Source organism: Lissotriton helveticus, chromosome 7 (genome assembly GCF_964261635.1).
Source record: "Lissotriton helveticus chromosome 7, aLisHel1.1, whole genome shotgun sequence".
In the NCBI taxonomy this organism is placed as follows: Eukaryota; Metazoa; Chordata; class Amphibia; order Caudata; family Salamandridae; genus Lissotriton; species Lissotriton helveticus.
In genome coordinates this window covers 929,926,579-929,954,192 of record NC_136068.1, presented here as the reverse complement: position 1 = coordinate 929,954,192, position 27,614 = coordinate 929,926,579, and the positions used below count along the sequence as shown (strand labels likewise).

Sequence of the window (27,614 nt, the reverse complement as noted above, 5' to 3'; positions counted from 1 at the left end):
TAAGAAAGAAAGTGTTGTTCGGGTAGCCAGGAGGAACAGCTCTTAATAGTAAACTGCAGGTCATTTTAGAGGGAGCCTAAAACAAATTACCCAGCTGAGTAATTTAACCATGGAAGACCATATCAGCTGGCATTGATGATTTTGTATTATTCATAATTGTAAGCATACATGTCAATGTAGGACAACCTTCAGATGAATATGACGTTGCTATGGGTGGTGAGAGGAAGGGAAAATGCACCATTGCCAAGGCCTCTTAATTCTCTCTTGTATTCCTTCAGCACATCAAGGGCTGTGACTTGAGGGGTGTTTTTCTAAACGTGCATGCGCCAAGATGAAATCAGAGACAGTCCAACATGGTAGACGATTTGATGTCGGCCTGCCTATCCATTTCATTCCCTGTCACTCACGCTCTCATACATGTGAGACCCATTTGAAAATGAGATTCTGTATTCAGGGCATGATGCGTTATATACAAGAAACTACAATACAATAAAGTTCCTGTTTGAATCAATTGAAGACAATTTTTTATCGAATTTACAGTCACAAAACAAATACCAGAGTACCCACATTACGATCATTTATTCAAATTAATTAAAGTGTTTAATTTACTGCTGTGGCACAGCTATATGAACATCTTTCCATTTAAAATCTCCTTTGCTTTCTGTTTAAGATAATCAACTCCATCCAAACATATAAGATATATACTTCAACCGATTGCCATGTATTAAGAATTGAAACAGACAACAGCTTGATATCCTGTGCTTTTAGCATGGCCATTATAATGGCGTGGGAGTGCCGCCCCCTGCTAAAAGATGAGAAATAAAATGATAATAAAAGCATTTTCTAATCATTTTATTTTTGCCTGTCTGACAGTTGACGCAAGGCTTCAGCGGGGCCAGGCAATCATGTGTGACAGTCATGGCAGTGGGAGGAGTGGTGGGCACTTTTAAGTGTGCATGTCAGTTTAGATGGCTGTCTTAGGCTGGCCAAATACGCATGATCACTTTGTCCAACCAAGCTGTGTTGCACGGTTGGGCTGGAGAATCCCCACAGGCTCCCAGGCAGCACTGTCTGATTGGAAAACCAGCCTGCTCAGACCAATCCCAGCGCTTCTCTCATGCTGGGAATAGCATTTTCAGCATGACAGAAGCACCTGGATTGGCATCTGGGAGCCTTTGTAGTGTGTACCTGGAGTAGCAGATTGGAAGAGAGCAGCAAGGTGGCGGCCGTTGGAGAGGCATGTAAATGCAATTTTAATAATTGTCATTGTATCCTTCCTTGTCCCACCACTAAGCAATGCGAGCAGCCGCAGCTGCACATATGTAACCCAACATATTTTGTTCTTAGTGAGCAACATTTTGGAAAAACAACTTTTATTTTTTAATCAAAGGTTGCATCAGTAGTGGAGCAAAACTAATCAGGTAAAATCATAATCTGTGATTTTGCAATCGTGCTATTAAATGTTTGCCTAAAAATCAAGAAAACGTACACCATCCCCTAACATTTAGCAAAATTCCAAAACAGATGGCATAGTGGCATATGCACAGAAGGTGTAAATGTAGAAGCATATAAAAGTATCAAATGTGCTAATTCCCAGATTGTGGTGTGGGTACTCAGTGACTTTCCATACGAATTTTAAATAGACACCAAGAAAGCACACAATGAATATTTCATATAATAGTGCAATTCTACTCATCTCTGTCGTGCTCCCAGACCCAGGAGAATACACAGGACACCAGGGTATTGTACAGGTAGGTCTTTATTGTTTCTTTCTGCACAGCATATGTATATCACAACCTCCTGCCTCGAGGTCCAGCATCAGAGTGAGTCCTCTCCCCACCCCTTGACCGGATGTGGTGTCCGGTGTCCCCTCGCCCCTGCGCTGCCCCAGGGTCCTAGTGCCCTTGTCCTGGACAGGACATCTCCCCCCCTGTTGCAAAACAAACATTTTGAGAAAGGAAAAAGAGAGTGAGAGAGAGAGAGAGAGAGAGAGAGAGAGAGAGAGAGAGAGAGAGAGAGAGAGAGAGAGAGAGAGAGAGAGAGAGAGAGAGAGAGAGAGAGAGAGAGAGAGAGATGTTGTTCGATGGCCCAGAGGCCTTTTCTTTTACACCTCTTCAATTAGTCTCTTTCGTTCCATGTGCTTCCTTCTTGATCGCTGTTTTCTGATATCCACTTGAGCTTCTTCCTTTTGTGTGCCTTTCTATAGTTCTTGCTTTGACCTTTCCGCTTCTCTTGCGTCTGCCTTGCTGACATGCGAAAGGTGCCCTGTGGCGTGACACTGGCCAAACTGCCACCTTTGCCATCCGTTCTTTTGCTTTTGTCATCTTCAATTTGTCTCCGGGGATCTCGTTGCTCCATTTCCTCGCTTGTCCTTCTTTGACCGTCACAATGCCTCCTTTCTTTCTTTTCCGTTTCTTCGCATGTCTTCCTTTTTTCTCCTGAGCCTTTGTTGTTGCGTTCGCTGTTTGAGCTCTTACAGCAGTGTCTTCTTGTTCCACGCTTTTTCCTTTCTTCATTCTCTCATTTCCACCACCTGTCTTCGGTAATTTTGTTCTTTGTTGATGTTGTGTCCTCTTTGCTACCAGTTCTATTTCGTTGCCATCTGAATTTGGCTTTCTGCTCTGTCCCCGGTCAGCATGTGCTGCGTCGTACTCGGCCGTCATAGCAAATCTTGTCTCTTTTAATTCTTTGTGGTGCTCTTCTGTCCACGTGACATGTTTTCCTTTGTTTGTTAGCCCCTTCGGTGGGGTGCTTGTGATGGCATCATCTTCTTCCAGTCTTTCAGTTGCCATAAGACCCATCATTTGCGTTGTGACGTTGCTCAACAGGCACGGCACTGTTTCTTCTATGACCTTTCCTCGCTCCCTTTCTTTTGCGTCTGCTGTCGCTCTAGCCTCCGCTCTTGCTAGGGGCAGGATGTTTTCTAGTGATGTTGGGTCTTTTAGTATCTTTGCACGGAAGCTCCTGTCACGGCATCCTTCTATTATTCGCAATCTTATTGCTTGTGTGTTGTCAAATTTGTCAAATTCACAATGTGTCACAAGTTTCTTCAGCCTGGCCGCAAAGTCATCTGGTGTTTCGCCTATTTGTTGAGACGCAGTTGCGAAATTGTATCTTTCACGGTCAATATTTCTTTGCCAGTCAAATTTCCTTGTTAGACATTTCTTTAGTTTTTTATAAGTAGTTGTTTCCTTTGCTGGTAGCGTCACCAGGAGGTCCCCAATGTCATCGCCTGCATAATTTAGTAATAGACCCAGTTTCTTTGCCTCTGTCACATCCGTCTCCTCCATGTATCTCTCCAGATGTCTGATCCAATTCTCCCACCTTATTCCTACTTGTGGCTCCGACAAGTTGAATGGTGGTGGTTTTCTGTATTGTGCACTTTGTCTTTCTGGCTTGGGGTCTGTCATTTCTTCTTTTCTATGGTATTCTTTTGTTGTTTCCCGTGCTCTTTTTGGCACTCTTCTGTTTCCTGTGCTCTTCTTGTCACTCTTCTATTCTCTGTGCTCGTCCTGGCACTCTTTTTGTTTTTATTTCTTCTATCGTCTTTTCTTTTGTTGTTTCCCGTGCTCTTTCTGGCACCCTTCTGTTTCCTGTGCTCTTCCTGGCACTCTTCTATTCTCCGTGCTCTTTCTGGCACCCCTTTTTTTTTTCCGTTATGTCGTCTATTGTCTTTTCTTTCGTTGTTTCCCGTGCTCTTTTTGGCACTCTTCTGCTTCCTGTGCTCTTCTTGGCACTCTTCTATTCTCCGTGCTCTTCCTGGCACTCCTTTTTTTTCTATTGTCTTTTCTTTCGTTGTTTCCCGTGCTCTTTTTGGCACTCTTCTGTTTCCTGTGCTCTTCTTGGCACCCTTCTGTTTCCCGTGCTCTTCCTGGCACCCCTTTTTTTTTCTGTTATGTCTTCTATCGTCTTTTCTTTTGTTGTTTCCCGTGCTCTTTCTGGCACTCTTCTGTTTCCTGTGCTCTTCTTGGCACTCTTCTATTCTCCGTGCTCGTCCTGGCACTCTTTTTGGTTTTATTTCTTCTATCGTCTTTTCTTTTGTTGTTTCCCGTGCTCTTTCTGGCACTCTTCTGTTTCCTGTGCTCTTCTTGGCACTCTTCTATTCTCCGTGCTCTTCCTGGCACTCTTTTTGTTTTTATTTCTTCTATCGTCTTTTCTTTTGTTGTTTCTCGTGCTCTTTCTGGCACTCCTTTTTTCTATTGTCTTTTCTTTTGTTGTTCCCCGTGCTCTTTTTGGCACTCTTCTGTTTCCTGTGCTCTGCACTTTGTCGTCTTTATTTTCTCTTATGTGTCTTTATTTCCTTTCTTTCCGTGTACTTGTTGTCTTTATTTTCTCTTATGTGTCTTTATTTCCTTTCTTTCCTTGTACTTGTTGTCTTTTCTCTTATTTCCTGTTTTTTTTTTTTTTTTTTTTGTCTTCGCTTGTGCTTTATTAGCGCTCAATTCCTTTAGTTCGATTCTCTTGTTCGTCCTTGTCACCCTTTGTTCTGTCTTTGTTTTCTTCTTTGTTTGTACTTTGTTCTCTTGTATCTTCTTTATTTGCACCTGTTCGTTGTGCTGTCGTCCTTTATTTTGCCTCGTTTTGCCTTGGCATATGCTTGTTTGTGCCTTTTTCTTAATTTCCTTTCTTTTCTTTCCTTTGTCCTTTTACTTGTTGTCTTCTTCTCTTATTCACTGTTTTTGTCTTCGCTTGTGCTTTATTAGCGCTCAATTCCTTTCGTGCAATTCTCTTATTCGTCCGTGTCACCCTTTGTTCTTTCTTTATTTTCTTCTTTGTCTGTGCTTTGTTCTCTTGTATCTTCTTTATTTGCACCTGTTTGTTGTGCTGTCACCTTCTTTTCTGTTCTTTGTTCTATTGCTCCTTGTTCAACCCTTATTTCCTTATTCTGCCTCTTTTTGCCTTTGCATATGCTTGTTTGTGCCTTTCCTTCCTTTCCTTTCTTTCCTTTCTTTTGTCCTTTATTTTGCCTCGTTTTGCCTTTGCATATGCTTGTTTGTGCCTTTTTCGTAATTTCCTTTCTTTTTTTTCCTTTGTCCTTTTACTTGTTGTCTTTTTCTCTTATTCACTGTTTTTGTCTTCGCTTGTGCTTTATTAGCGCTCAATTCCTTTCGTGCAATTCTCTTATTCGTCCGTGTCACCCTTTGTTCTTTCTTTATTTTCTTCTTTGTCTGTGCTTTGTTCTCTTGTATCTTCTTTATTTGCACCTGTTTGTTGTGCTGTCACCTTCTTTTCTGTTCTTTGTTCTATTGCTCCTTGTTCAACCCTTATTTTCTTATTCTGCCTCTTTTTGCCTTTGCATATGCTTGTTTGTGCCTTTTTCTTAATTTCCTTTCGTTTCTTTCCGTTGTCCTTTTATTGGCCCCTCTTCTTCTTTAGTTGTACCTGTATTTATGTATTTATGCCCTCTTCCCTGGTACTATGTTCTGTATGCTGCCTTTTTGTCACTTATGTGCTTTGCTTGCTTCTCTCCTTTTTGCTTTTATTTATTTAATTGATTATTAGTCTTGTATGGCCCTCGTGTTGCTTGTCTTTTACTTTACCCACCCTTTGTGGTCTTCTTTTCCTCTTTTCGGCGCCTTTATCCCTTATTTCTGTCTTTTTGGCTCTTTTTCGCGCTTCGCCTGTCTTCAAAATGGCCGCCGTACTCGGTCTTGGCTCCTATTGGTTGATATGCCTGTCTTCAAAATGGCCGCCGTGCTCTCGCGGGACTTCACGTCCAATTGCGGCGCTGCCTGACTCCAAAATGGCCGCCGCGCTCTTTTCAGTTTCTATTGGCTCCCGCGCCTGACCCCAAAATGGCCGCCGAGACTCTCGTGGGTCACGAGAGCTCGCGCTGCATTTCTATTTCAATTGGATTTCGCGCTCTTTGCTATGCGCTTACCGGAGGGGTCGTTTTTGTTCCTTTCCTCGTGCAGCGGTCGGGGTGGGCTCCCGCGTCGCTGCTGCTCTGCTCAATCAATATTGCTGCACTCCTCCTTCTGGGCACGACGCGATCCAGGGTGGGCTCCTGGTTAAAATCGCGATTTCTCCACGTCGGATGATTCCGATCCCGCCTCGTCGCCAGATGTCGTGCTCCCAGACCCAGGAGAATACACAGGACACCAGGGTATTGTACAGGTAGGTCTTTATTGTTTCTTTCTGCACAGCATATGTATATCACAACCTCCTGCCTCGAGGTCCAGCATCAGAGTGAGTCCTCTCCCCACCCCTTGACCGGATGTGGTGTCCGGTGTCCCCTCGCCCCTGCGCTGCCCCAGGGTCCTAGTGCCCTTGTCCTGGACAGGACAATCTCCATAGTAAAGTATACAAACATTCATCTGTATGTCGGCAGGGCTTTTGCATGAAGCCCAGTGGAAACCGGGGGCTTACTGGAAAGTTAAAACATGAGATCAAACACCATCCTGGTAATTTCAACTTTAAGCAAACTGAAATGCAACATAAACAATACATTCTTGGTACTTCGTCATATAATAAAACAATGTGCACATAAATACTGGTTAGAGAGTAGATGCAGAGGTAACAAAATAACTGGGGGTCGGGGGGGAATTTAGACACGTTCTGCCATGCCAGTGGAGAGAAATACTCCACTGTCCTGGAGGCGTACATCTTAGAAAATTTGGGGATCTCTGTCTGCCAGAGATGTCTATGTCTTTGAGAATCCACTGCCAAGGCGGCTGCTATAAAGGCATGAAAGTTTGGTAAGCGGCCATCATGTTTCATATGGTTGCTCAGCAACCTGTCTTAACTTTTAAAAACAAACTCTGAAAGTGAGAATTTGCTTTGAAAAATTCAAATCAAAACAAAAAAGATTTTAAAAAGCCTAATTATCCTGCCACCCAAGGAGTTTCCTCTCAGGTTGTGGGGGTAGTTTTGTTTCTTCTTCTGAACTACCATGCTTTCCCTGGAAGAAGAAATGTACCTTAGAACGTCTGCAATAAATAGGATGGATGAACACGGGTACTTTCACAAATGGGCCCAAAGTCTAATGGGCTGCCAGTCTAAGTTTCTGCTGGAGGGGCATAGAGGGGGGGGTCTCACTGGCACAAAAATGATGGTCTGTCTGCTTCTAAGTAAAGTGAATGGGTGTTAAGTTTGGCAGATAGGGATCTCTGCTAGGTCTGTGACAAAGTAACCTGCCCACCGAACTCTAAAAGACCCCCATGACTTTTGCAAATATACAGACCGCAAAAAAAAACTGATTATGAGTTTGCAAAATTATGCTTTTTTATTTGAAATGTTACACATTTTCATTAAAGTTTCAAAAATGTATACAAAATTACGTTGTTGACATGAAATTTGGTTTGCATGTATCATGTGTTACTTTTTCATGTAAAGACATATCTCATTTAAAATAGTCATGAGAGATGACGGTAGGGGGGCATATATGTAAAGACATATCTCATTTAAAATAGTCATGAGAGATTATAGTAGGGGGGCATATATGAGCATACAATATTTTTCCTGAGAAATTTTCTGTATGAACCTGTCTCCCATTGGCAAAACATTACACACAATTCTGAAACCCAAAATATTGAGAAATGTTTAAATTTCATAAAATGAGAAATTTGCAAGGTTTCCTTCCATAACTTAAACTTCAGCAGGATATAGACCAGATACAACATTCTCTATCTTGCTTGTAAATTGTGTACCTGGTTTAGGCCCTGGCATAGAGTTTGGTCAACAGATTTAAGTACATCGTGATTGCGGAAGACAGTACCTCCATCATCCTGAATGACCTCACCCTGCCAAATTTAGAGGTGTCTGCCAGTCCTGCATACAACTTTACATATTGACAGAAACCCCCGTTATGGTGTTACCTGTTTGTGTAGGAAATGTTTGATGGACAGTATCGTCAAGCATGATGGCTGGACATCAAAATCCCAATGTGTGAGTTTGTTTTTGGAAAATAATGAACAAATGCCCTCCAAAACACTGGGAGTGTTTTCCAAGGTGCAGGAGTCATTTTTTTTGTGCCGGGTGATGGACAGAATAAAAAAAGCCTTTACAATGCCCACCCTAAATAGGGGGATAGTGTAAAGACCTTCCTCTGAAAACACTTACTCAACTGGGTCATCAAAGGAAGTATTATGTCGACGGAGCTAACGAGGTCTCAGTCAACAGAATATGTATGGTTCACACAAATCTAAATCAGGCAGGCGAGCAGTTCATTTGGCGGAGAGGGTACTCTGTCACATTTGAAAATGAATAACCATTTAACCAAACCCTAAACCAGACCCGTAATTGTTTCATGCATGAGCTTTAGCAATTAAACACAATAGATGTATGGAATTTCAAGGTAGAGCTCACTGGGAGTGGGAGGGTGTCGGTTGGGTAGGACAGTGTTCCATTTTAAACTGTGGGTGGCTTAATGATGCTCTCTGACAAGAAGCAATCATCAAACATCAGATTGTTTAAAATCAATTGATTAAATAGCTCACCTGAATTAAGGACTGTTCTTCTTTTCCAATTGTTAACAAATCTTCAACAAGAATCGACCCTGGTTTCTCATAATTCTGACTTTCTGATAAGGCACTTGAATGACTTGAATTGGGGATCTTTAACTGGCTCCTCCCTGAATCTGTTGTTAAACAGGCATCATGAGAATAGGTCTGAAGAAAAGCTCTGACTCCATCAATGCCCACAAACTGTGAGGCGCAAAGCGAATTGAAGTTAACACTAGATGGCTCACAGAGCTGAGATTCTCTCCAGTGATGTAGTCTGATTGTTAAAAGAATAATTATCAGGAAAAGGAACAAGAAGGAAACAACAGCCACAGCAATCACTAGATATAGTGTGAGGTTCGAATCCATGTCCATGGGAGATGAAGGATTACTTATATCATGAAGCATTTCTGGCATACTGTCTCCCAACACTATAGTGACTGTAACTGAAGAAGAGAGAGGGGACTTTCCATTGTCCTTCACCAAAACCACTAAGAATTGTTTTGCAGCATCTTTTTCCAGAATGGGGCGAGCTGTCCTGATTTCCCCAGTGTGAACACCTAGAGTAAACAGTCCCTGGTCTGTGGACCTCAGCAGCTGGTATGAAAGCCAAGAATTGTGCCCCGAGTCAGCATCAACTGCCACCACTTTAGTGATCAGATAACCAGGTTCACAGGACCGAGGAGCCATTTCCAACCCACTGGATCCATCTGTGGGGGTGGAAGGGTGTAATATTTCAGGACTGTTGTCATTCTGATCTAGTATGAAGAATGTGACCGTGACATTATTTGCAAGAGGTGGAGTGCCCCCATCTTGGGCTCTCACTTGAATCTGAAATTCTGTGAACTCTTCAAAGTCAAAGGACCAAAGTGCATAGATGACACCAGATTCAGAATTAATGGATATATAGGAACTTAGGGGTGAGTCTCCAATGTGTCCATCGATAAAGGAGTAACTTATTTTGGCATTCTTGTCCCAATCCAAATCAGTGGCCCTGGCAGTAAACAGCGAGGCACCTTGAGGAATATTTTCTACAATGTTGGCACTGTATGACATTTTCTGAAATACTGGTGGGTTGTCATTTTCATCTGTAATCCAAAGGTGGATGGTTTTGGTTTCAGACCGTGGTGGAGTTCCACTGTCTGTGGCTGTAATCGTTATGTTATAGTTTGAGACCTGCTCTCTGTCCAAATCGCCATCAATTACTAAACTGTAATAATTTCCAATTGACTTTTTTAAGTGAAATGGTAGGTGGGGAGGAAGGAAACATGCAACTTTACCGTATTCTCCTGAATCCCTATCAAATACTTGAAGAAGAGCAATAACTGTACCCGGAGGGCTGTTTTATGGAACTTGCTTGAGCTGAGATGACATCAAAATTTCTGGGCTATTATCATTCACATTAATAACTTCTATCAGAACTTTGCAGCTTGATGAAAGGCTCCTATCCCTTCCATGTACTTCAAATTCATAATTTTCTGTTTCTTCAAAATCCAGCTTCTCAATCAAATATATTTCACCAGTTTTGGAATCAAGGCTGAATTTTTGTAAAACAGTGTCCTTGATATTGTCAAATGAATAGGTTATTTCTGAATTTGATCCCTGGTCAATATCAATAGCTCTAACTGTGCCAATAACAGCTCCCTTAGAAACATTTTCCAACACACTGATCGTATAGACAGCCTGGTCGAAGATCGGTGCGTTATCGTTGAAATCAAGAACCATGACAATGATCTGCAAAGTCCCAGATCTGACCGGGTCTCCTCCGTCTGTAGCTGTCAGGATGAGCTGGTGGACATCATTTTCCTCCCGGTCTAGTGGTTTCTCTAGGACTAGTTCTGCATATTTTGACCCATCTGTTCTATCCTTTACATCCGAAGTAAAGTGTGCACTGTCACTGAGATGAAAGTTCTGAAGAGCATTAGCTCCCACATCGGCGTCGTGTGCCACAGGCAGAACAAAGCGTGTTCCCGTTACCACAATTTCACTGATTTGCAACATTTTTTTATCAGTGGCAAACGTAGGGGAATTGTCATTAACATCTTGAATCTCTACTTCTACTGCATACGCTTTCATAACGTTCTCTGAAATAATCTCTACATTTAACAAGCAGTCAGCGACATGGCCACATATAGTTTCTCTATCGATCCTTTCATTAATGTATAAATGTCCGTTGTTTATATTGAGAATAAAATACTGCTTCCTACCTCTGGACACAATGCGGGCTCCGCCTTCTGATAACTTCTTTGTATCCATCCCCAGATCCAGAGCCACATTCCCAACAAAAGAGCCTTTCCTCATCTCCTCGGGAATGGAATAACGCAGCTGCCCGGAAGCGGCTCCACAGACTGTCAGCAGAGCCACAAGAAACAGCAGAGGAGCCCCGGAGTAACAGCGCCTCGAAGACTGAGACCCGGAGTAACAGCGCCTCGATGCCTGAGCCTCGGAGTAACAGCGCCTCGAAGACTGAGACCAGGAGTACCAGCTCCTCGGTATCTGAGCCTCGTAGTGACAGCGACTTGGTAGCTGCGCCATGTTCCACAGCGCGTTTCCTATAACTGCCACGCTAATGCAAGGCTTTTGTGGCCGAAAGAAGAGAGCACCCGAGTTCTTCACTGCAATCCAGCCAATAGTGCAGTTACATTTCAAAAGAGGTTTGCTATTCCATCGAATTCCATCCCGTCTTTGATCTTTCCTACTATAATTAGACTACGTGGTCTGATGGATCGCGCCCTGTATTTCGTTTTTTAATCGGTGAACAGCGACGCTCAGTGTCCTAACTGATAACTGCAATGCTTGGCTTAACATGGTTTCAGAAACGTTGTCAAATTAGCAGAGTTAAAAGGAGTAGGTTTCCGCATGTTTTTACGGGTGAAAATGTGTATAGCTGTGCTGATGTTAATGCAACCAACTCTATAGTGTAACAAGCTGAGGGTCGACACATGGGCCAGGTAGCATATCTTTCAAAAGCAAACGTGTGCCCTAATAACAGCTGCACAGTAAAACCAAACCGATTTCCATAATATGCAGTATGTGGTAAAAGAAATGATACCAAGTCCACTTAGTAGTTAGGATCCTTTATTCAGGTTCCTTCCAGGTTAGACAGATAAGTTAAGTTGTAAGGAAAACCCCACCAGGAGCTCGCTGTTGGCAGCTCAGCCTCAGATGACCAACTGCCACAATAGGTAATAGAGAGGCACAGTGAGCTAGAGAGAGAGACCCTGGCATTCTATGATGTCATAGGAATAACAGTACTATCTAGCCAGAGAGGAACAGTGAGGAGAACATTTACCACACATCCTCTCTCTTTATGGAGTAATATCAGAACAAAGGAATAATCAGCAACAATACCTAATATACCCCAAACAGCAAGGAAGTACACAAATTCAAAGAACCAAAAGTAGTAGTGTACAACAAAAGGTGACTTTAGCATGAGGTATTATTAGGAGAGAAGAGAACAAAGAATCAGCATTATGACATAATATGACATAATATGCCACATCCCCTTCCCTTAACAAAAGAGTTAGGATTTGAAACAAAACTAAGACTACCCTTAACACTACCCTTGAAGAAGATACGCCGACACTAAATGTATGATAAAAATACAACTCAAAATCTCACCTAAATGAAGCCCTGGCCAGTAGCTACAAGCAAGTAGACTCAGACAAAACACAGTGTACAAACAATCTCTACCAAGGGTACGCTGCAGGACAGCATGGGCGTTGACTACCCAAAAAAAACACAAAGCTTCCCCTGAAAAGGGTACACCGCAGAGTAGACAAAATATCTCTGGGAAAAGGGCACGGACTAGCCATAAATACTTATGGAACATACTACGGGCGTTGACTACCCGGAAAAAAAAACATAACCTCCCCTGAATAGGGTACACCGCAGAGTGAACAAAATATCTCTGGGAACAAAGACATGGAGTAGCCATTAATACTTATGAAACATACTATGGGCGTTGACTACCCAAAAAGAACACATAACCTCCCCTGAAAAGGGTACACCGCAGAGTAAACAAAATATCTCTGGGAAAAGGGGCATGGACTAGCCATAAATACTTATGGAACATACTATGGGCGTTGACTACCCATCAACATCCCCGAACAACCAACCATGGGCATGGACTACCACAGACACCAACGTCCCCATGAGAGAGTACAGCGCAGAGTAAAGACTATAACCCTGGGACAAGAGATGGAGCATGTACTACCCGCAAACACCAAGTACATGGGGCATGGACTACCCACACAAAAACACCTCCCCTAGATAGGGTACAATTCAGGATACCAACCCTGACAACATGGATGAACATACACTATAACATGGGCATGGACTACCCACACAAAAACATCTTCCCTAGAAAGGGGCACCACAGGATACCAACCCTGACAACATGGATGGGTATTGACTACCCAAAAACACCAAACTACATCCCCAACGCAGAATACAGACTTTTCATAGCATTGACTACCCAGACACCAAACTACATCCCCAACGCAGAATACAGACTTTTCATATGAGCACAACAGATTTGCTATATTAAAAACACACACCACATTCCTGAAAAAAAACAGTGTTAACTAAAATGCAAAGATGAAATAACTGCAACACAAATAAATAAATAAATGACATTAGCTCCGGTGAGCGACCTCTCACCCGGGATCTGTACACAGATGTGCGCAGTCATAGCTGAATGTTCCCACACGATGAGAAGACCGATTTCCCAATAGTGAAGACAGTTCACGTATAGTGTCACAAATCCGAACAATATTGACTCAAATGTCGTCTGTGTGTTGAGGCACGTTGTATACAAATACTACAAGAAACGTTGGCAGACGAGAACTCCGACGAAGAACTGAACAGCTGCTTATGGACGCGCCAAACAGCAACTAGTAAGCGCACAGAGCAAGCTGTTGTCATGGCAACCAAACAAAATACAAAATGGCCGCTACATTTGTCGTAGTGACGTAAAGAGCATGAGGAACGTGTCTCCTATGAAAACTGTCACAGGCGTCACAGGAGCGAAGAGCATGAAGAGAATCTTGCCTCACCAACTCCTCGAAGCATTCTATAGACGTCATCAGAAGGACGGCCGGCAGGAAGGAGAGAAGATTGCTTGTGGCCAACCGTCGACCAACGGACATAGGCATCCAGGACGGTGAGTAAATGAGTTCGGAAATGTGTCGAAAGTTGAGGCCGTTTACACTTCAAATCCTGCCACAATATTGTAGCGCTTCTTTAAATGTGCTAACAAGAACAGTGCCGGACCTAGAATGCTCACATCTGCACTTTTCTAACTAAATTGCAAAGAGTAGGGTTCGTGTGCTGCCTTTACTTATAGAGTACTGCAAAGCATTTAATCCGATCTGCGCAGAAGACAGAAAGTGTATGAAGCGGGACTCGCAGAGTTCATCATAAACCACTTGACTCTTACAAAAATGTCTCTCGAGTGAACGCTCGTATTACCACACCGGGCAGAAGCGAGCTGAGCAGGCAGAGGTTGTTATAAAACTTCGCAGAGCACACAAGACTCAGTTTGAAGGCTGTTTGCAGACAGATGAGCACGTCTAGTAGACAAACAGTAGACACAACTCTTTGGTGCAGAAGAATACTTCACTCGTAAACTGACAGCAGACTTTAAGCTGAAACACACGCCCTCGGTGTAGGCTGTCCAGGTGGGCTCGGACACTGGTGGGGTCAGCAGGGCGTTATTTTAATTGTGAAATGAAGTGTCCTTGAAAGTCTTGAATTTTAAGTTCCTACCTTTATCTTGTTAAGTTCCTTAGATAGCCTTTGTCTTTAGATCACGCGTAGGTTCCTCCTTTTAAAAATCGTCGCCAAGTTGTGGTAAAAGAAATGATACCAAGTCCACTTAGTAGTTAAGATCCTTTATTCAGGTTCCTTCCAGGTTAGACAGATAAGTTAAGTTGTAAGGAAAACCCCACCAGGAGCTCGCTGTTGGCAGCTCAGCCTCAGATGACCAACTGCCACAATAGGTAATAGAGAGGCACAGTGAGCTAGAGAGAGAGACCCTGGCATTCTATGATGTCATAGGAATAACAGTACTATCTAGCCAGAGAGGAACAGTGAGGAGAACATTTACCACACAGTACATTTTAGATTTATCTTATCTCGGCACATTAGCAGTATCTTACAATTTACACAGTATGCTGTCCTTTTTTTGTATTACGCAAAAAAAAGTGACATCGAGGTCGGGAGCTAAGGTAACCCAATAACGTGGGTTTTGAGTCACTTTATTTTTTTGACAAAAAGCGCTGGTTAGCCTTTTCCGGACGAACACATCTGTGAAGACGCTTTTCATGAAGGTGTGTTTTCGCGAGCAATACAAATGTGCACCTATTTTTATGCGATTCCATTTTCTAAAAACAGACAAAAAACATTTAACTCGAAATTTCTGAGTTAATGCACGCGCGGCAGACTACTCTGTATCTTAGCGATGTACTGCAGTACATGCAGAAACTCGGAGAAATTCCAAATTTAAAGTACGCACTTTCGAAGGCGAAAGTGCAATTGTATACAAATGTAAGCAGCACACCTGTGCTTTGTGCGAAGTCACATCTTTAAAACACCCTGGTATCTGAAACTGAAAATGCAGTGCAAATTCTTAGGCGTTTACCCTTCTTCCAGTTGAAATGCTCATGGTTAGGTCGTTCTTAACTTTATCTGTTAAAGACGTGCACTCCGATTACTTGTAAATAATGTGAAACCTACCGAGGCAATGATAAGTGAAATAATTTGCCCAGGACAACGCTTTCCTAGCAGCCACTGTTACCGCGGTTGCGCTGACGGCATGGATTCGTGCAGATTGGGTGCCATGTTCACTCAAACAGCAAACATTTTGCTTTTAAAAACAAACATGCAAAGTGGGAGTTTGTTTCTGGAAGAAGAAAAAAATCAGCGGTCCTGACATGCAGGACATTTTCTCCCAAAACACTGGGGCTATTGTTTACTTAACTGGGGCCATCATGCCTTGCACCTTCTAGTGACAGAGACCCTGCCCAAATAATTCTGGGTGTGTCACTCCCTGATGGAATAAGGAGGGTGTGCAGGCAGGTCAGTTTTTACCAAATGAGGAGTCAGCTGAGGCACCGAGGAACCTAGCATTAGCTCCACGTCTATTTGGGATGAGGGAAGTGTGAGTTTGGCAGTTGGAGCAACAGCTGGTTTAGGTGGATGTCCGGCATCTACCAAACTCTAAACGATTCCTTCAGATTTAAACGACTGTAGGGTCAGATTCATGTGCAGCAATGAATCCTTCAAATGTAGTTTATCGACCACATTGGACGGAAAAAACAACAACAACAATACCTGTAGTTATATTGTTGACTTGGAAAAACACGTCCTCCAGAAGTAAAGTTGAAAAGGAATGGGGAGCAATAACAACAGGGAAAAAACATTCTTACGACACCCCCATGCATACTGTCCCACGGGAGATCATCCCAAGTTGTAAACGCAAAGTTTCAAATGAGGCAGGCATGCAAACCGTCAAATAAATGTACTCATTATTAACCAAACAGTGAAGTGAAACAGTAGAAATTGTAAGGTATTGTCCTTGATTTTTGCCACGCATGTAATACAGCGTGGTTACACAACATTCCAATCGTGACAGTCAAATAGCACATATTAGGTAAACAAAACGAATTGCCTTTTAGTATATATTTTATCTACAATAATTCATCAGCAACCTCATCAATTGGGATGAAAGTAGTTGGAATATGTTTGGGGGTTGTGCCATCCTGCTCTTCCATACTGATGGACAGCCCCGTACCAGGTTTCACTTTTCACTCAATAGCCTTAGCTATCTGGATGTTTCTAAGGAGACTATTATTTTAAAGTTGTGACACATTAGAGAGGAGCTTTATTGAAGAGCGGCACAAAAAGAATACCCCTCTTTGCACAGGTGATTGCATTCCCCTCAGGCCAGAATCGCCACTCCCACAGTATAAAGTCCAAGGGGCTTATTATCAAGAAGGGCGTTAAAATTAGCGCCGCTTTAGCGGCAGGAAACTGCTGCTAAAGCGGTGATAATGGGCTTGAAAATATGCCGTAGAGAATTCCAATAGAAGCCCATGTTCAAACCAGAACATGGGCTTCTATGGGAATTCACAAGGGCATATTATCAAGCCCATTATCGCCGCTTTTCCTGCCGCTAAAGTGGCGATAATTTTAACGCTGTTTCTTGATAATATGCCCCCATGTAAATTCCATGCCGTCTCCCCTAGCAAGGGTTATTGCCTTTCTTACAAGTGGGACGTGTGTGGAGAATGTTGACCAGTGGGTATGGGTGTATGAATTTTCATGTGTGCCTGGCCTGGCGAATGGTGGAGCCCAAAGAACTCCGCATGTATGCACACCTCAAGATATGTTCTGTTTTGCCAGCGGCTGACCCGGTCCCCCTTGGACCATGGGGTCTGAATGTACATATTATCCAGTCTCCCACTCTAAAAGTATTGTCATCTGTGGATGGGGTGAAGTATCCTAGCAGACATTTTAATTCAGCAACAAGTCCCCTACCAGAGTGAGACTCATCACACTCCAGTCTAATCTGCTTTTATTAAGGATCTGGTCACCTGTCGATGTCCATTCTCCTGAGCTGGTTCTTTGCTCAGGAGGGGCTGCAGCGGTATAGCACCTGGCCGTGACCCGGTCATGCACCACAAGAATTGCAGGAGCTTCCCCGAAATTAGAATATTGCAGATCCCTTGTCCAGCCTGGCCCTGGACACAAGCAGCGCCCCTCTAACTAGAAAGTTGTTCCACATTTTCTCGACCTTTAATAAAGAACTGTGCACTAGTGTAGCTGTGAAGGACGGAGATCCTGGAGTGAAACCTCTGCTGGGTGACCCTTTGTAGGACCTAGATCAAGACTAAGGTCGAGAAAAGTTGGAAGCTCCATAGTAGGGAGTGGAGAGGAAGTTCAGTCTGTCTGTGCAAGTCACTGCACTGTGTGTGGAATGAGAAATGGCTTGCTGTCAGTAAAGAACACAATGCAGCTGCATGGGAAGACTTGTGTGGGACAGTCTGACAGTGTATTTTGTTTTTTTTCCCAGATGCACAAGGTCAATCTCTTTGCAAACTGACAAGGATACAGGAACTACAGCACTAATCCATCTGATCCCATGGAAACCTCATGCCTTCAATCAATGCGCAAGGTGAGCCTGAAACTCACTTGTGCCATGAGGAGCCAGTGTTCACCTCTCTAGTTACAATCCAAGGTCTTGAGAATGGTCAGTTTCACCCCAGGCCGATTGTGTTGGCTAGCTAGAAGAGGTGACCATGATTCCAGACCACTAGAAGTATCATTCTAGCCCGAGTGGTTCTGGTGTGAATGAGTCTCCATCTTTTTTTTTTAATCCTTGGCAGCCATATTAGTAGGTATCCCTTCCACTGGAAAGCTTTGACTATCACTAGTGGGCCTTGGAATACAGGCTGGCTTTGTATTTAACATCTACAATGACTATGTTGTTCCGAGTGCCCTGACCAGTTAATTGCCCCAACAGCGGCTACAGAGCTCATGGACTCCGGTGAGTCGCCAATAGCTGGACATGTGTGACCGGACACCAGACAGCACATCAAGGTCACACGGGATTCCAGTGGAACAGATTTTACAAAGTTGGGGCTATTTACATTGGTTCTCCTGATCAAACGGTGCCGAATATCTCCCCGTTGTTATGAAATGCAAGCCTAAGCAATTATATGATTTGTATCAATTGTGGTTACATAAACATGGTATTTTATGCAACTATTAACGCTTTTGTTAATAAAATATTTAAAAATGCATGGAAATTAGGCGCCCCAAATATGAGAAATGCCCAATCATTTATACCAACTAGATACTAAATGGCCCGCAGCTAAATTAATTTGTCAGAGTGAGAGGCCGATGTTCATTGGCTGCACTTAACAATTCTTCATTGAAAACAGATCCTTGTTATTCAAGTTTTTTTTTCTTTATTCTAAACATCATCGACGTGGCTTGAGTTTGAGTACTTAAAATTACTTTGCCCTCGATGTGTTTCTAGGGAAACTCTGACTCCTCAAGTAGCAACAAACTGAGAGGAAGGAAGTAAGTTGAAGTTAACACCGGATGTTGCATAGTGATGAGATGCCCTCCAGTGGTGATGCCTGGTAATCAAAGAATGATCAGGGAAAGGAACAAGAAGGAAACAACAGCAACAGCGATCACCAGATGCAGTGTGAAGTTTGACTCCAGGTCTGCGGGAGCTGAAGGGTTACTTATATCATGAAGCATTTCCGGCAAAGTGGCTGCCAACACGATGGTGACTGTAACAGAAGAAGACAGAGGAGTCTGCCCGTTATACATCACTAAGACCATCAGGAATCGTTTTGGGTTATAATTTTTTCAATAATGGGGCGATCTAACCTGCTTTCACCAGAGTAACTCTGGTACAGCGGGGTGTAACCACTCCCTGGTCTGCGGACTGTGAACCTCATCAGCGGATAGGAGGAAAGCCAGACATTCGGTCCAGAGTTGGTATAAAAAACCACCTCAGTGATCTCCGGATATGGTCCAATGTATCAAGCAGCTGTCTACGTCTCGGAGGGTGCATTATTTCATAACTGTTGTAATTCTGATCCCTTATAAAGTATGCCAAGTATGACTTGTAGATTAAGGGCTAAGTGATTCGAAAGTGGCTTATTCACAATTTGTCCATCACTGGCTCAGTTGCTGCTTTCAAGCATCACTTTCAATATCCGAATCTTTTGCACTGGCAACAAACACTGGAAGTTCCCTGAGGCCTATTTCCCATTATAAGGGCACTGTATGACGTGTTGAAATACTGGTGGGTTGTCACTTTCATCTGTAATCTTAAGGTGCATGGGTTTGGTTTCAGACAGTGGGGAAGTTCCACTGAATGTGACTAACTGTAAGGTTATAGTGTGTAATCTGTTCTCTTTCCAAAATACCATTGGTTACCAAAATGCTCTAACATCCCAGTGACTTTCCTAACTAGAAAGGTCTCTGCGTCTACATCCAAAGCCTCAAAAAGAGCATTGGTTGTTCCAGTTTGACTATTGTCTGGGACATGCCTGAGGATAGATAACGTACCATTTTGTGGCATGTTATCATTCACATCAACAAGCACTATCTAAACTTTGTAGTGTACTGATAGAGTCCATTCCTTCACAGGGTATCACATTCATAAAATTCAGATACTATCAAATCCAACAGCACAGAATTTAACTTTGACTTTTTGCAAAAGCAGCTGTTTCCTTAATTTTGTCAAACAAATATGTTGTTTTTGAATTAAACACTTGGTTGATTATCAGTAGCCCTGGAAACACTTACATGAAATCCATTCAGCATGCTTTCCATCACAGCCATGTTATAAAGAGCCATGTCAAACAGTGGAACAGTGGGCGTTGTCACTGGCACCATTGACCCAGGTCAGCACTGTGCATGCTCACAGTGAGGGCCAGATTTATCATAAGCCCAATACAATGCACCACAGCAAGACACCATGATGTGCTGCATCAAAGGGAGATGTCAGGTGCCGTATTTAAAAGTGTATGGCACGTTTGTGTCTTTTCCTTGTGCTGGCGCACAATGTGCTGCATTGGGCCAATGCAGGGAACCTTATGCTGTGGTGCAAGGGTGTCTACTTTGTAGGCAGGATTGACCTTGTGGAGGAAGGCATGCATTCCTGCACAAACAATCCTCAGAAACATGGTTTCTCCTTCTAAGGGTGTTGCTGAACACAGCACACTTAGAAAGAGGAAATAATAAGGAGAAATAAAGATATTTCTCCTCGTTGATCCTTTCCTGGTGGGGGGGGGAAAGTATTTTCACACATCCCCAGGTTTTAAATCTGAGAATGATCCATAATCCATAAGTAGATGCATGGGAACACCTACACTCCACCAATATTCCACCAATGTAACTCCTTCCCAGAGGAGAGTAAAGAAGGCAGCAAGTGTGCTGCCTTACGTTACTCCAGATTTACTAAGCAACCCAGGGCCCTGCAAGGTGGCCTTGCATTGCTTGGTAAATATGACTTGAGGATTCCATTGACCTTGCGACACCCTACATGACGACACCCTACATGACGTAAGGGCAACACAATCCATTGATACATATAGCCCTGGGTCCCCTACAGTTCTAGATGTGAGGATCATATTGAGAAAAAGTGGTATTTTTTGCGTTACTGTGAGTTTGTGAGGACTAGGGCAGCATACATGTGGACAATGCTTTCATCCTGGGCGCAGAGTCTTCCTGCAGCTGCTATAGAAAATGACCAAGCAGTCATTGGCCATTTAACAGATGGACAAAGGTCTTGATTTAAGTAAAAATGTGTTTGAACCGCTGAAGGCACATTACCATCAACATCTACATTAAATCTTGAACTGATCCAATCTGTGTCAATGGAGACATGCGCTGATTAATAACAGCCCACAATACCGCATTTTGTGTAAACTCGGAGTTAGAAGAGCACAGATTTCAGAGATTTCGCTTTGGTGGTATGCCACAGTATGGACATGGTTTTCCTACCTACTTATCTACCTGCAAAACATCATCCATTTGCCAGTGAAGGCAACAGATGGACAAGCTAGCTCCAGTCTGATTGAAACCTGTAGAATCAATGGAGGTCTGAATTAGTTCAATGTGAACTGCTTGGAACAGCCTGATTCGCGCAGCTTGAAACAATAAATGTTTTTATCCGGTCCACCGATTTAAACTCCAGGATCAAACAACGCATAAGTGGAGTTTTAACTTACCAACAGCTTGTGCCACGAAGGGGTACCAAGCTCCTAGCTGAGCAAGCTTGTGTTCCATGTCCTCATCTGAATTTAGTGATAGACATTATGTTCCAGCTGTTTTCCATTCCAGTCCCGAGAACTCAATGACATAGTTTTGAATTCACACATTTATTTATTTACATGTTTGTTGTGTGGTTTAACTATTTAAATCATAATATACACCCAAGCCACACTAAAATATTCAAACTTAGAGAGTGAAAGCTCTGCGACAAGGCCAGCACTCGACACCACGACCCTAAAACCATAAACTCCAAAGTAGTTAATTTGAGGCATGTGTGGCGCAGCCTGACACTGGCTGGTGATGAATAGGAGTAGGAGTGAGAGGTGTGGTGGTGAGGATGATGAGGTGATAGGGATGTAAGGTTGGTTATTGTGTATAGCTCTCAATTGGCTGGTTCAGGGAGGCACTGTTGTGATGGCAATCCATACAGAATGATTCCAGTCTTGTTCACATTACCCCCAAACACTTACTGCATGTAAATTGGCTTTTAATTTTTTTCCCGTTCTTGTTACATTTTTCCGATTTCAAGATAAAGTACTGTTTTTTTTTAATCTTATTTCCCTCTGTGACTTGAGTAAACCACCCTCTCACACCTACATCTGATAACTACTTAGGTTTTCCAGCTTAGCTTGGTGTTTCTATATGATGTCGACTAGAGTAGGACAGACAAGTTATGTTGGTGTAGTGTATGCCATGTGAAGAATGCGAAGAATGCCATGTCATTGTCACCACTGCCTCATCCAGGGCTTGAATAAATATGATCAGATCACCCCCATCATGATGGAACTCCATTGACTCTCCTTACTGGCTCGGATCACCCAAATACTGTTCCAATTTAGGAAAAAGTTGCAATTTAGTAAAGAAAAACCCTAAATTAAAATGCATTAAACGTCCTCAATTTGGCTCCATCTTCTCTTATGCAGGCAGTCTCTTTAGTCTGATCAGGATCAGGAAGGGCCAAGGTCAAGAAGCCTTGACCCTCACATAAAGAAGGCAAGCTATCAATGAGTGACAACTGTCTCACTTACTCCGCATAATCCTCCTCTTTACCCATAATCACAAGCACCATTCCAGCACATATCTCTCAATATATCATAGCAATCTCATCCACATCCAAACATCAACACATTACCTTCTACACTTATGACTATAGAGTATCATGCATGCTAATAAATGCTCAATCAGTGATGCAAACTTTTGCAACCACTATCCCAAAACATCGAATAGTTGTCAAAATCATCAAAAAGACCTCGCCTCTACCCCCTTAAGCATCCTTAACATACTCATTGCCACAGTCTATAGAAGCCAGAAATGTAACAAAACCCCCTAGCACAGAGAAAGCCGACAGTCAAACATAAATCACACAGGTCCTGGTCAATTAAAAAAGGTCACACGCTCATTTTCTTGGAGCCCCTTACTGGTGGTCTCTTCCTCTTATCACCATTCCACATAGGGCCCTTTCACCGAGCCAATACATGCTCTTTCCTCCGTTGATGTACTTCTTAAATTGTTAATGGTGCGCATCCATTCTGCAAACCAGCGCTTTGATGAAAGATGGTGTAATGAAGTGGAGATTGAATTTAGTGTTGTGCAACCTTAGTCTTGTGGAGGGTACCTGAAGAAGTTTGAGAATCAGTGATTTTAACTAGAGATTACTGATTTCTTGAAATTGGCATGTTATAAATAAGCAGATATATGTTTGCAGAATGGAAATTTACTGCTAATGTTTAAGAAGTACATCCACAAAGAATAGAGGCCTGATCACGAGGCAGGACATTGCAAACCATGTGATAGTCACTTATTAATATTTCAACTATAATTGGTCGGGTCTATTTATTGGTTTGGCGCATCTACTGATATCTCAGTTGATAAAGTGACTGAGTCTACCCATTTGCATTTCAAATGGACAATTACGATTTGTTCAACTGTTTAATTTTGACTCTAACTGCATGAGATGAGATGAACCTGTTTTTGGACTTTAAATGTTCATCAGACATATTTTATAAAAACGTTTTTATTCTGTGTATAGGTTGTGTATAATAAAGGAATGATGTATCTTATTTTTAAGAGATGTTCTTTTCTCTTTTCTATTGTCTTTTTGTGTTTTTCTTCTAATAGTCATATGTGGTATTTAGTATCTGTGAATCTGCTCCCCTTTTGTTATGGATTTGTTAACATGAACGTGAGAAAGATGAATGGTCTCAAAGGGTCTTAGTGCTAAGTGCAGGGTCACAACATTAATGTATCCTTGATTTATTGAATGGTTCATATACAGGCTATGCCATCATGTGTCCATTTGTGAAGAAACTCGCTAGTGAAGATTAGCTTTGTCACTAATAGAAGAATCATTAATGCTTATTAGGTGAAGACATCTTCACAGATTCCCAAAACAATAGTAAGATCCTGCTCTCGTGAAAAAGCACAACTGGAACTTAGGTCATCTCCCAAAAAAAAGAAAATAAGCAGGCAATCAATTCCTACCATTCCTGGGGAATATCTTAGAGTTGGCCATTATCACTTAACTTCTTTAGACAATCAATAATAATGCTTCAGACAAATGGAATGAGATAACAAAGTAGTGTAGAGAAAGCCACACTCTAAGTGAATTGTGAAGAACTTCTGAACTCCTGTAAAGGTGAATCATATCTACTCGATGACAAGCGTTAATCGACAGCTCAATCACTTCTTAACTAAAGAACAGAGTACAGCTGGTCCAAATGTGTTCCTTTAGATAAACAATTCACCATCACCTAGGGTGTCCCCCAAGAAATATTCAACCTTTTTTGGGGAAGACTTTATTCCAACAACTAAATGACTGTGCAAAGTCTGTGGGTTTAAACATTGCCTCCATCCAACCTGAGCTTCAAGACCCACATGAATCACAAAATAAGAACAAAGTGACACCAGCTGACCTTATTATGTTAAGTTAAGCCTTACTTTCCAAATGAAGAATATTATTTTATATATTATTGCAATCAAGTTCAAGATCTACAGAGGAACATGTGCAACAAGCTGCAGTAGCATAGTCAGACTGGAAGGGAGAAAACTCAAGAAGGAAAATATGTAATGCCAATATTTCTCCTTCTACGTATCTTGAGTACAGAATGATATCCCATTCCATATCTGGCAGCCTATAGTTCTTCTTGCAGGAGGCATTCACAACTCACATCCGCCAACAACACATCGTATCGGTATAATTTTCCCACTGTTGAAAACTAGAAAACTACTGGTCCTCTTATATATTATTTCAAAGTAAACAAAGAGAGTTGAAAGGTCTCCTCCTACTCACCCAGTTGCAACTAAATTAGAGATTTTGGTTTTATATTGTGCAATTAGTGAAAAATATATATATTTTTTTTATAACCACTATAAGGTAAACAAAAAATCTATTTTTATATTTACTGATACACAACATATGTACATGTGACCGTTCCCTTTAATGCGGAACTTGACAGGCTTGCAGCACTGTGGCACACAACCTTCCAACACAGTTTTTAAAAATAATTCATTCACATACAAACTGATCACCACCTGAAACTTTGGCTCACTCTTAGAAACATTTTGGAGGTTTGATTAATTGGGGTAATTCTGCATCACTCCGAAGCACAGCTTATTACTGAGAATGCATGCCATAAAGTAAGAAAAGTCACCACGTATTCCTGTGAAATCACTTTGGCGGCGAAGTGAAGGAAAAACCTAAAATAAATATTGAGACCTCAATTACAGGTGCTCCGGAATAATTATTTCCCTAGCGTGGAATAACTATTTCAAGGGTCTCAGTCGTTTCGGGGGCAGAGGCATAATGGTTATTAACAATTTTTGGGAAATATCATGTGGGAATCGACATTTGGGAACTCATTCCCATGTTTTCCCATATACCTTTACATACAGATTGTGGGCGTTCAGTAGCTGGAATCTTGTCAGAAACCTAGAACTTATTAACTTCTGCTCCCAGGCCCATAGGAGTTAATAGACACATTTTAATTGAGACCTTAGGTGACAGAAGTGTTGAAAATGGAAAGAAAATATTCTAGGAATCCATGAATTGTGGGAAGGGAAAAGGGGCATGGCAAGAAGTGGTCAGTGTCATTGAGAGTCGGGCTATACTTAAAAAAAACAAAAAAACTCTGCCCCATAGAAGATGGCTACAATAAAAATGTGATGATAAAACAGTCTTATAAAATTAGCCTAAAGCTAGTTGAATGTTAGGCTAGATTAAATGGTAAAGGAACTTGCTGCATAGAGCTATGTGCATTTAGTAAGATTAATGGCATAATATTGTTAAGAAAACTAGGGAGATTGTTGCATTTGCTAGAGAGATCTGTGTTCAATCTCTTCTCATAAGTTTGAATATTCATTCAATAGCTTAGTTGTTTAATGTTTCTCCTACAGAGTGTAATTTGTATAACATCTGGGAAGAGCCACTAATGCAGATTGAAATTTGTACAAAGAATTGGCAAAGCACAATTTTACATTTGCAAAACTCACGCACTTATTAGCAAAATATAAGCTACATTATTTAATAATTTGAACATACTAATCATATACTTTGTAGGTCGGGACCGCATTTAACCATGATGAGCAACACAAAAGTTGATATGCTATGTAGCTTTAAAGTTAACCTAATTTCTCTTGCCATCTTGAATGTCGACTTTTATATGTTCATGGCTGCGAGGCCTGCCCATTTCATTCTTGTTTTTTTTGTATGCGTTTGTCCATTGCAGATGCTTTTTTCCCCGACGCCTATTGATAGCTGGTGAATAGTTTATTGCTCTACATCAGGCAATGACAGTGAGGCTCTCATCGAAAGCAGAAGATCCCAGGACGGGGGAGCGACTCGTGGGAAGTGCTAAGTGTATACCATGGTCTGTCTAGTGTAACGATTCAAGGACATTGCCAGGCATGTACTATTGTGCTGCCCGGAGAAACAGGAGAGTTTACGTGCACCCAGGGTCAAAAGTAATATTATTGGTTCCCTAGAGCAAGAACAAGCTGTAATGTTGCAATCTAATGCCTTGTTGAGATATATCACATAAGAACAGCGAAAGTTCCTTAGATTGGGAAGGAGATGCTTGGTGACTTAGAACTGAAAGGATCCTTATCACCTCTGCTGAGCTCCACTTCCTGAGTGCAAAGACTTAGGGCCAGATGTAGGTACATTTTATTTTACCACCTCTTAAATACCGCATCATACCGACTCGGTATTTAAGAAGTGGTAAAATAAAAGTACCGAGATGTAGGTAAATACAGATGTGCATTTACCGATTCGGAAACAATCGGTATTTACCGATGCGGTAAATACCGACCGGTAAATGCCCATGCATTCCTTTGGGCTTTGAAGCCCATAGGAATGATTGGGCATTTACCGGTCGGTATTTACCGCATCGGTAAATACCGATTGACACAATGGTGCAGGGGGTGTCACTTTGACACCCTCTGGCACCCCCAAAAGAGGCTCGGGTGCCATGTGGCAGGCATACCTGCCCTAAGGGCAGGTCTGCCTGTCATATGGCATAGGTGTGCATGCACACATGTGCAAGCACACCAGAATCGGTATTTTACCATCAAATAGTATTTGATGGTAAAATACCGATTTTTTAATGCTTGTGGGACTCAGAAGAGTCCCACCTACATATCAATTTTCCCTATTCCGTAAAAATACCGACTCGGTATTTTACATAATCGGTAAATTTACCTATAGGTAAATTTACCGAGTCTGTAAAATACAGGGCCCTACATCTCAAATTGCATTTACCGGTCGGTAACGGCCGAATTCGGCGGTTACCGACCGGTAAATGCCTACCTACATCTGGCCCTTTATGCCTAAGCATTCATATTCTCTCATCAGAGACCTTTGCATTGTGAAGATGACACCTTATTCTATTTGCCTGACCAAAAGCACTTTATCGACCCATATCTCCTTAATTTGCATTAGGGGGATGTACGTTGTTACAATGCATGCTTTTACCACGCATGCTGTAACAACGCAAGTTTTAAAACACATTCCATTACAACGCATTACACTGGGGGGTGCTGGATAGTAAATAGTTTAATTTACTATTCCAACACCAGTCCCCGTGGACACTAGGGAAGGTGTTGGATAGTAAATTAAAACTATTCCCTATCCTAGAGCGCCCCCCAGTGTAATGCGTTGTAATGGTTTTCGTTTTAAAGTCTGCGTTGTAATAGCACTGCATGCTAAAAGTTGCGTTATAAAGGTTGTTCACCGCATTAGGGGTTTACTTTATGGAACACAATTGTTGCACATCTTGTATTATTTGTGTAATTCTTATTAGTGGTCTATTTTTCATTATCTTGAAATATTGCTCCCTGGACAATCTAAACTTGTACTAATGGTGCTTAAGATCC

The 27,614-nt window shown here is 42.1% G+C and overlaps 2 protein-coding genes across 2 annotated transcripts in view; both read right to left on the bottom strand.

Annotated features, from left to right (window-relative positions):
* Positions 1-10,976, bottom strand: part of LOC144767156 (protocadherin gamma-A6-like) — a 37,215-nt gene extending 26,239 nt beyond the window's left edge. The window contains 1 exon segment of the mRNA XM_078650737.1: positions 8,439-10,976. Within this exon segment, the coding sequence (XP_078506863.1) occupies positions 8,439-10,976 (2,538 nt within the window).
* LOC144767141 (protocadherin gamma-A10-like) overlaps positions 1-27,614 on the bottom strand; it is a 458,767-nt gene that overhangs the window by 286,851 nt on the left and 144,302 nt on the right. The gene's annotated exons all lie outside the window — the stretch shown is intronic.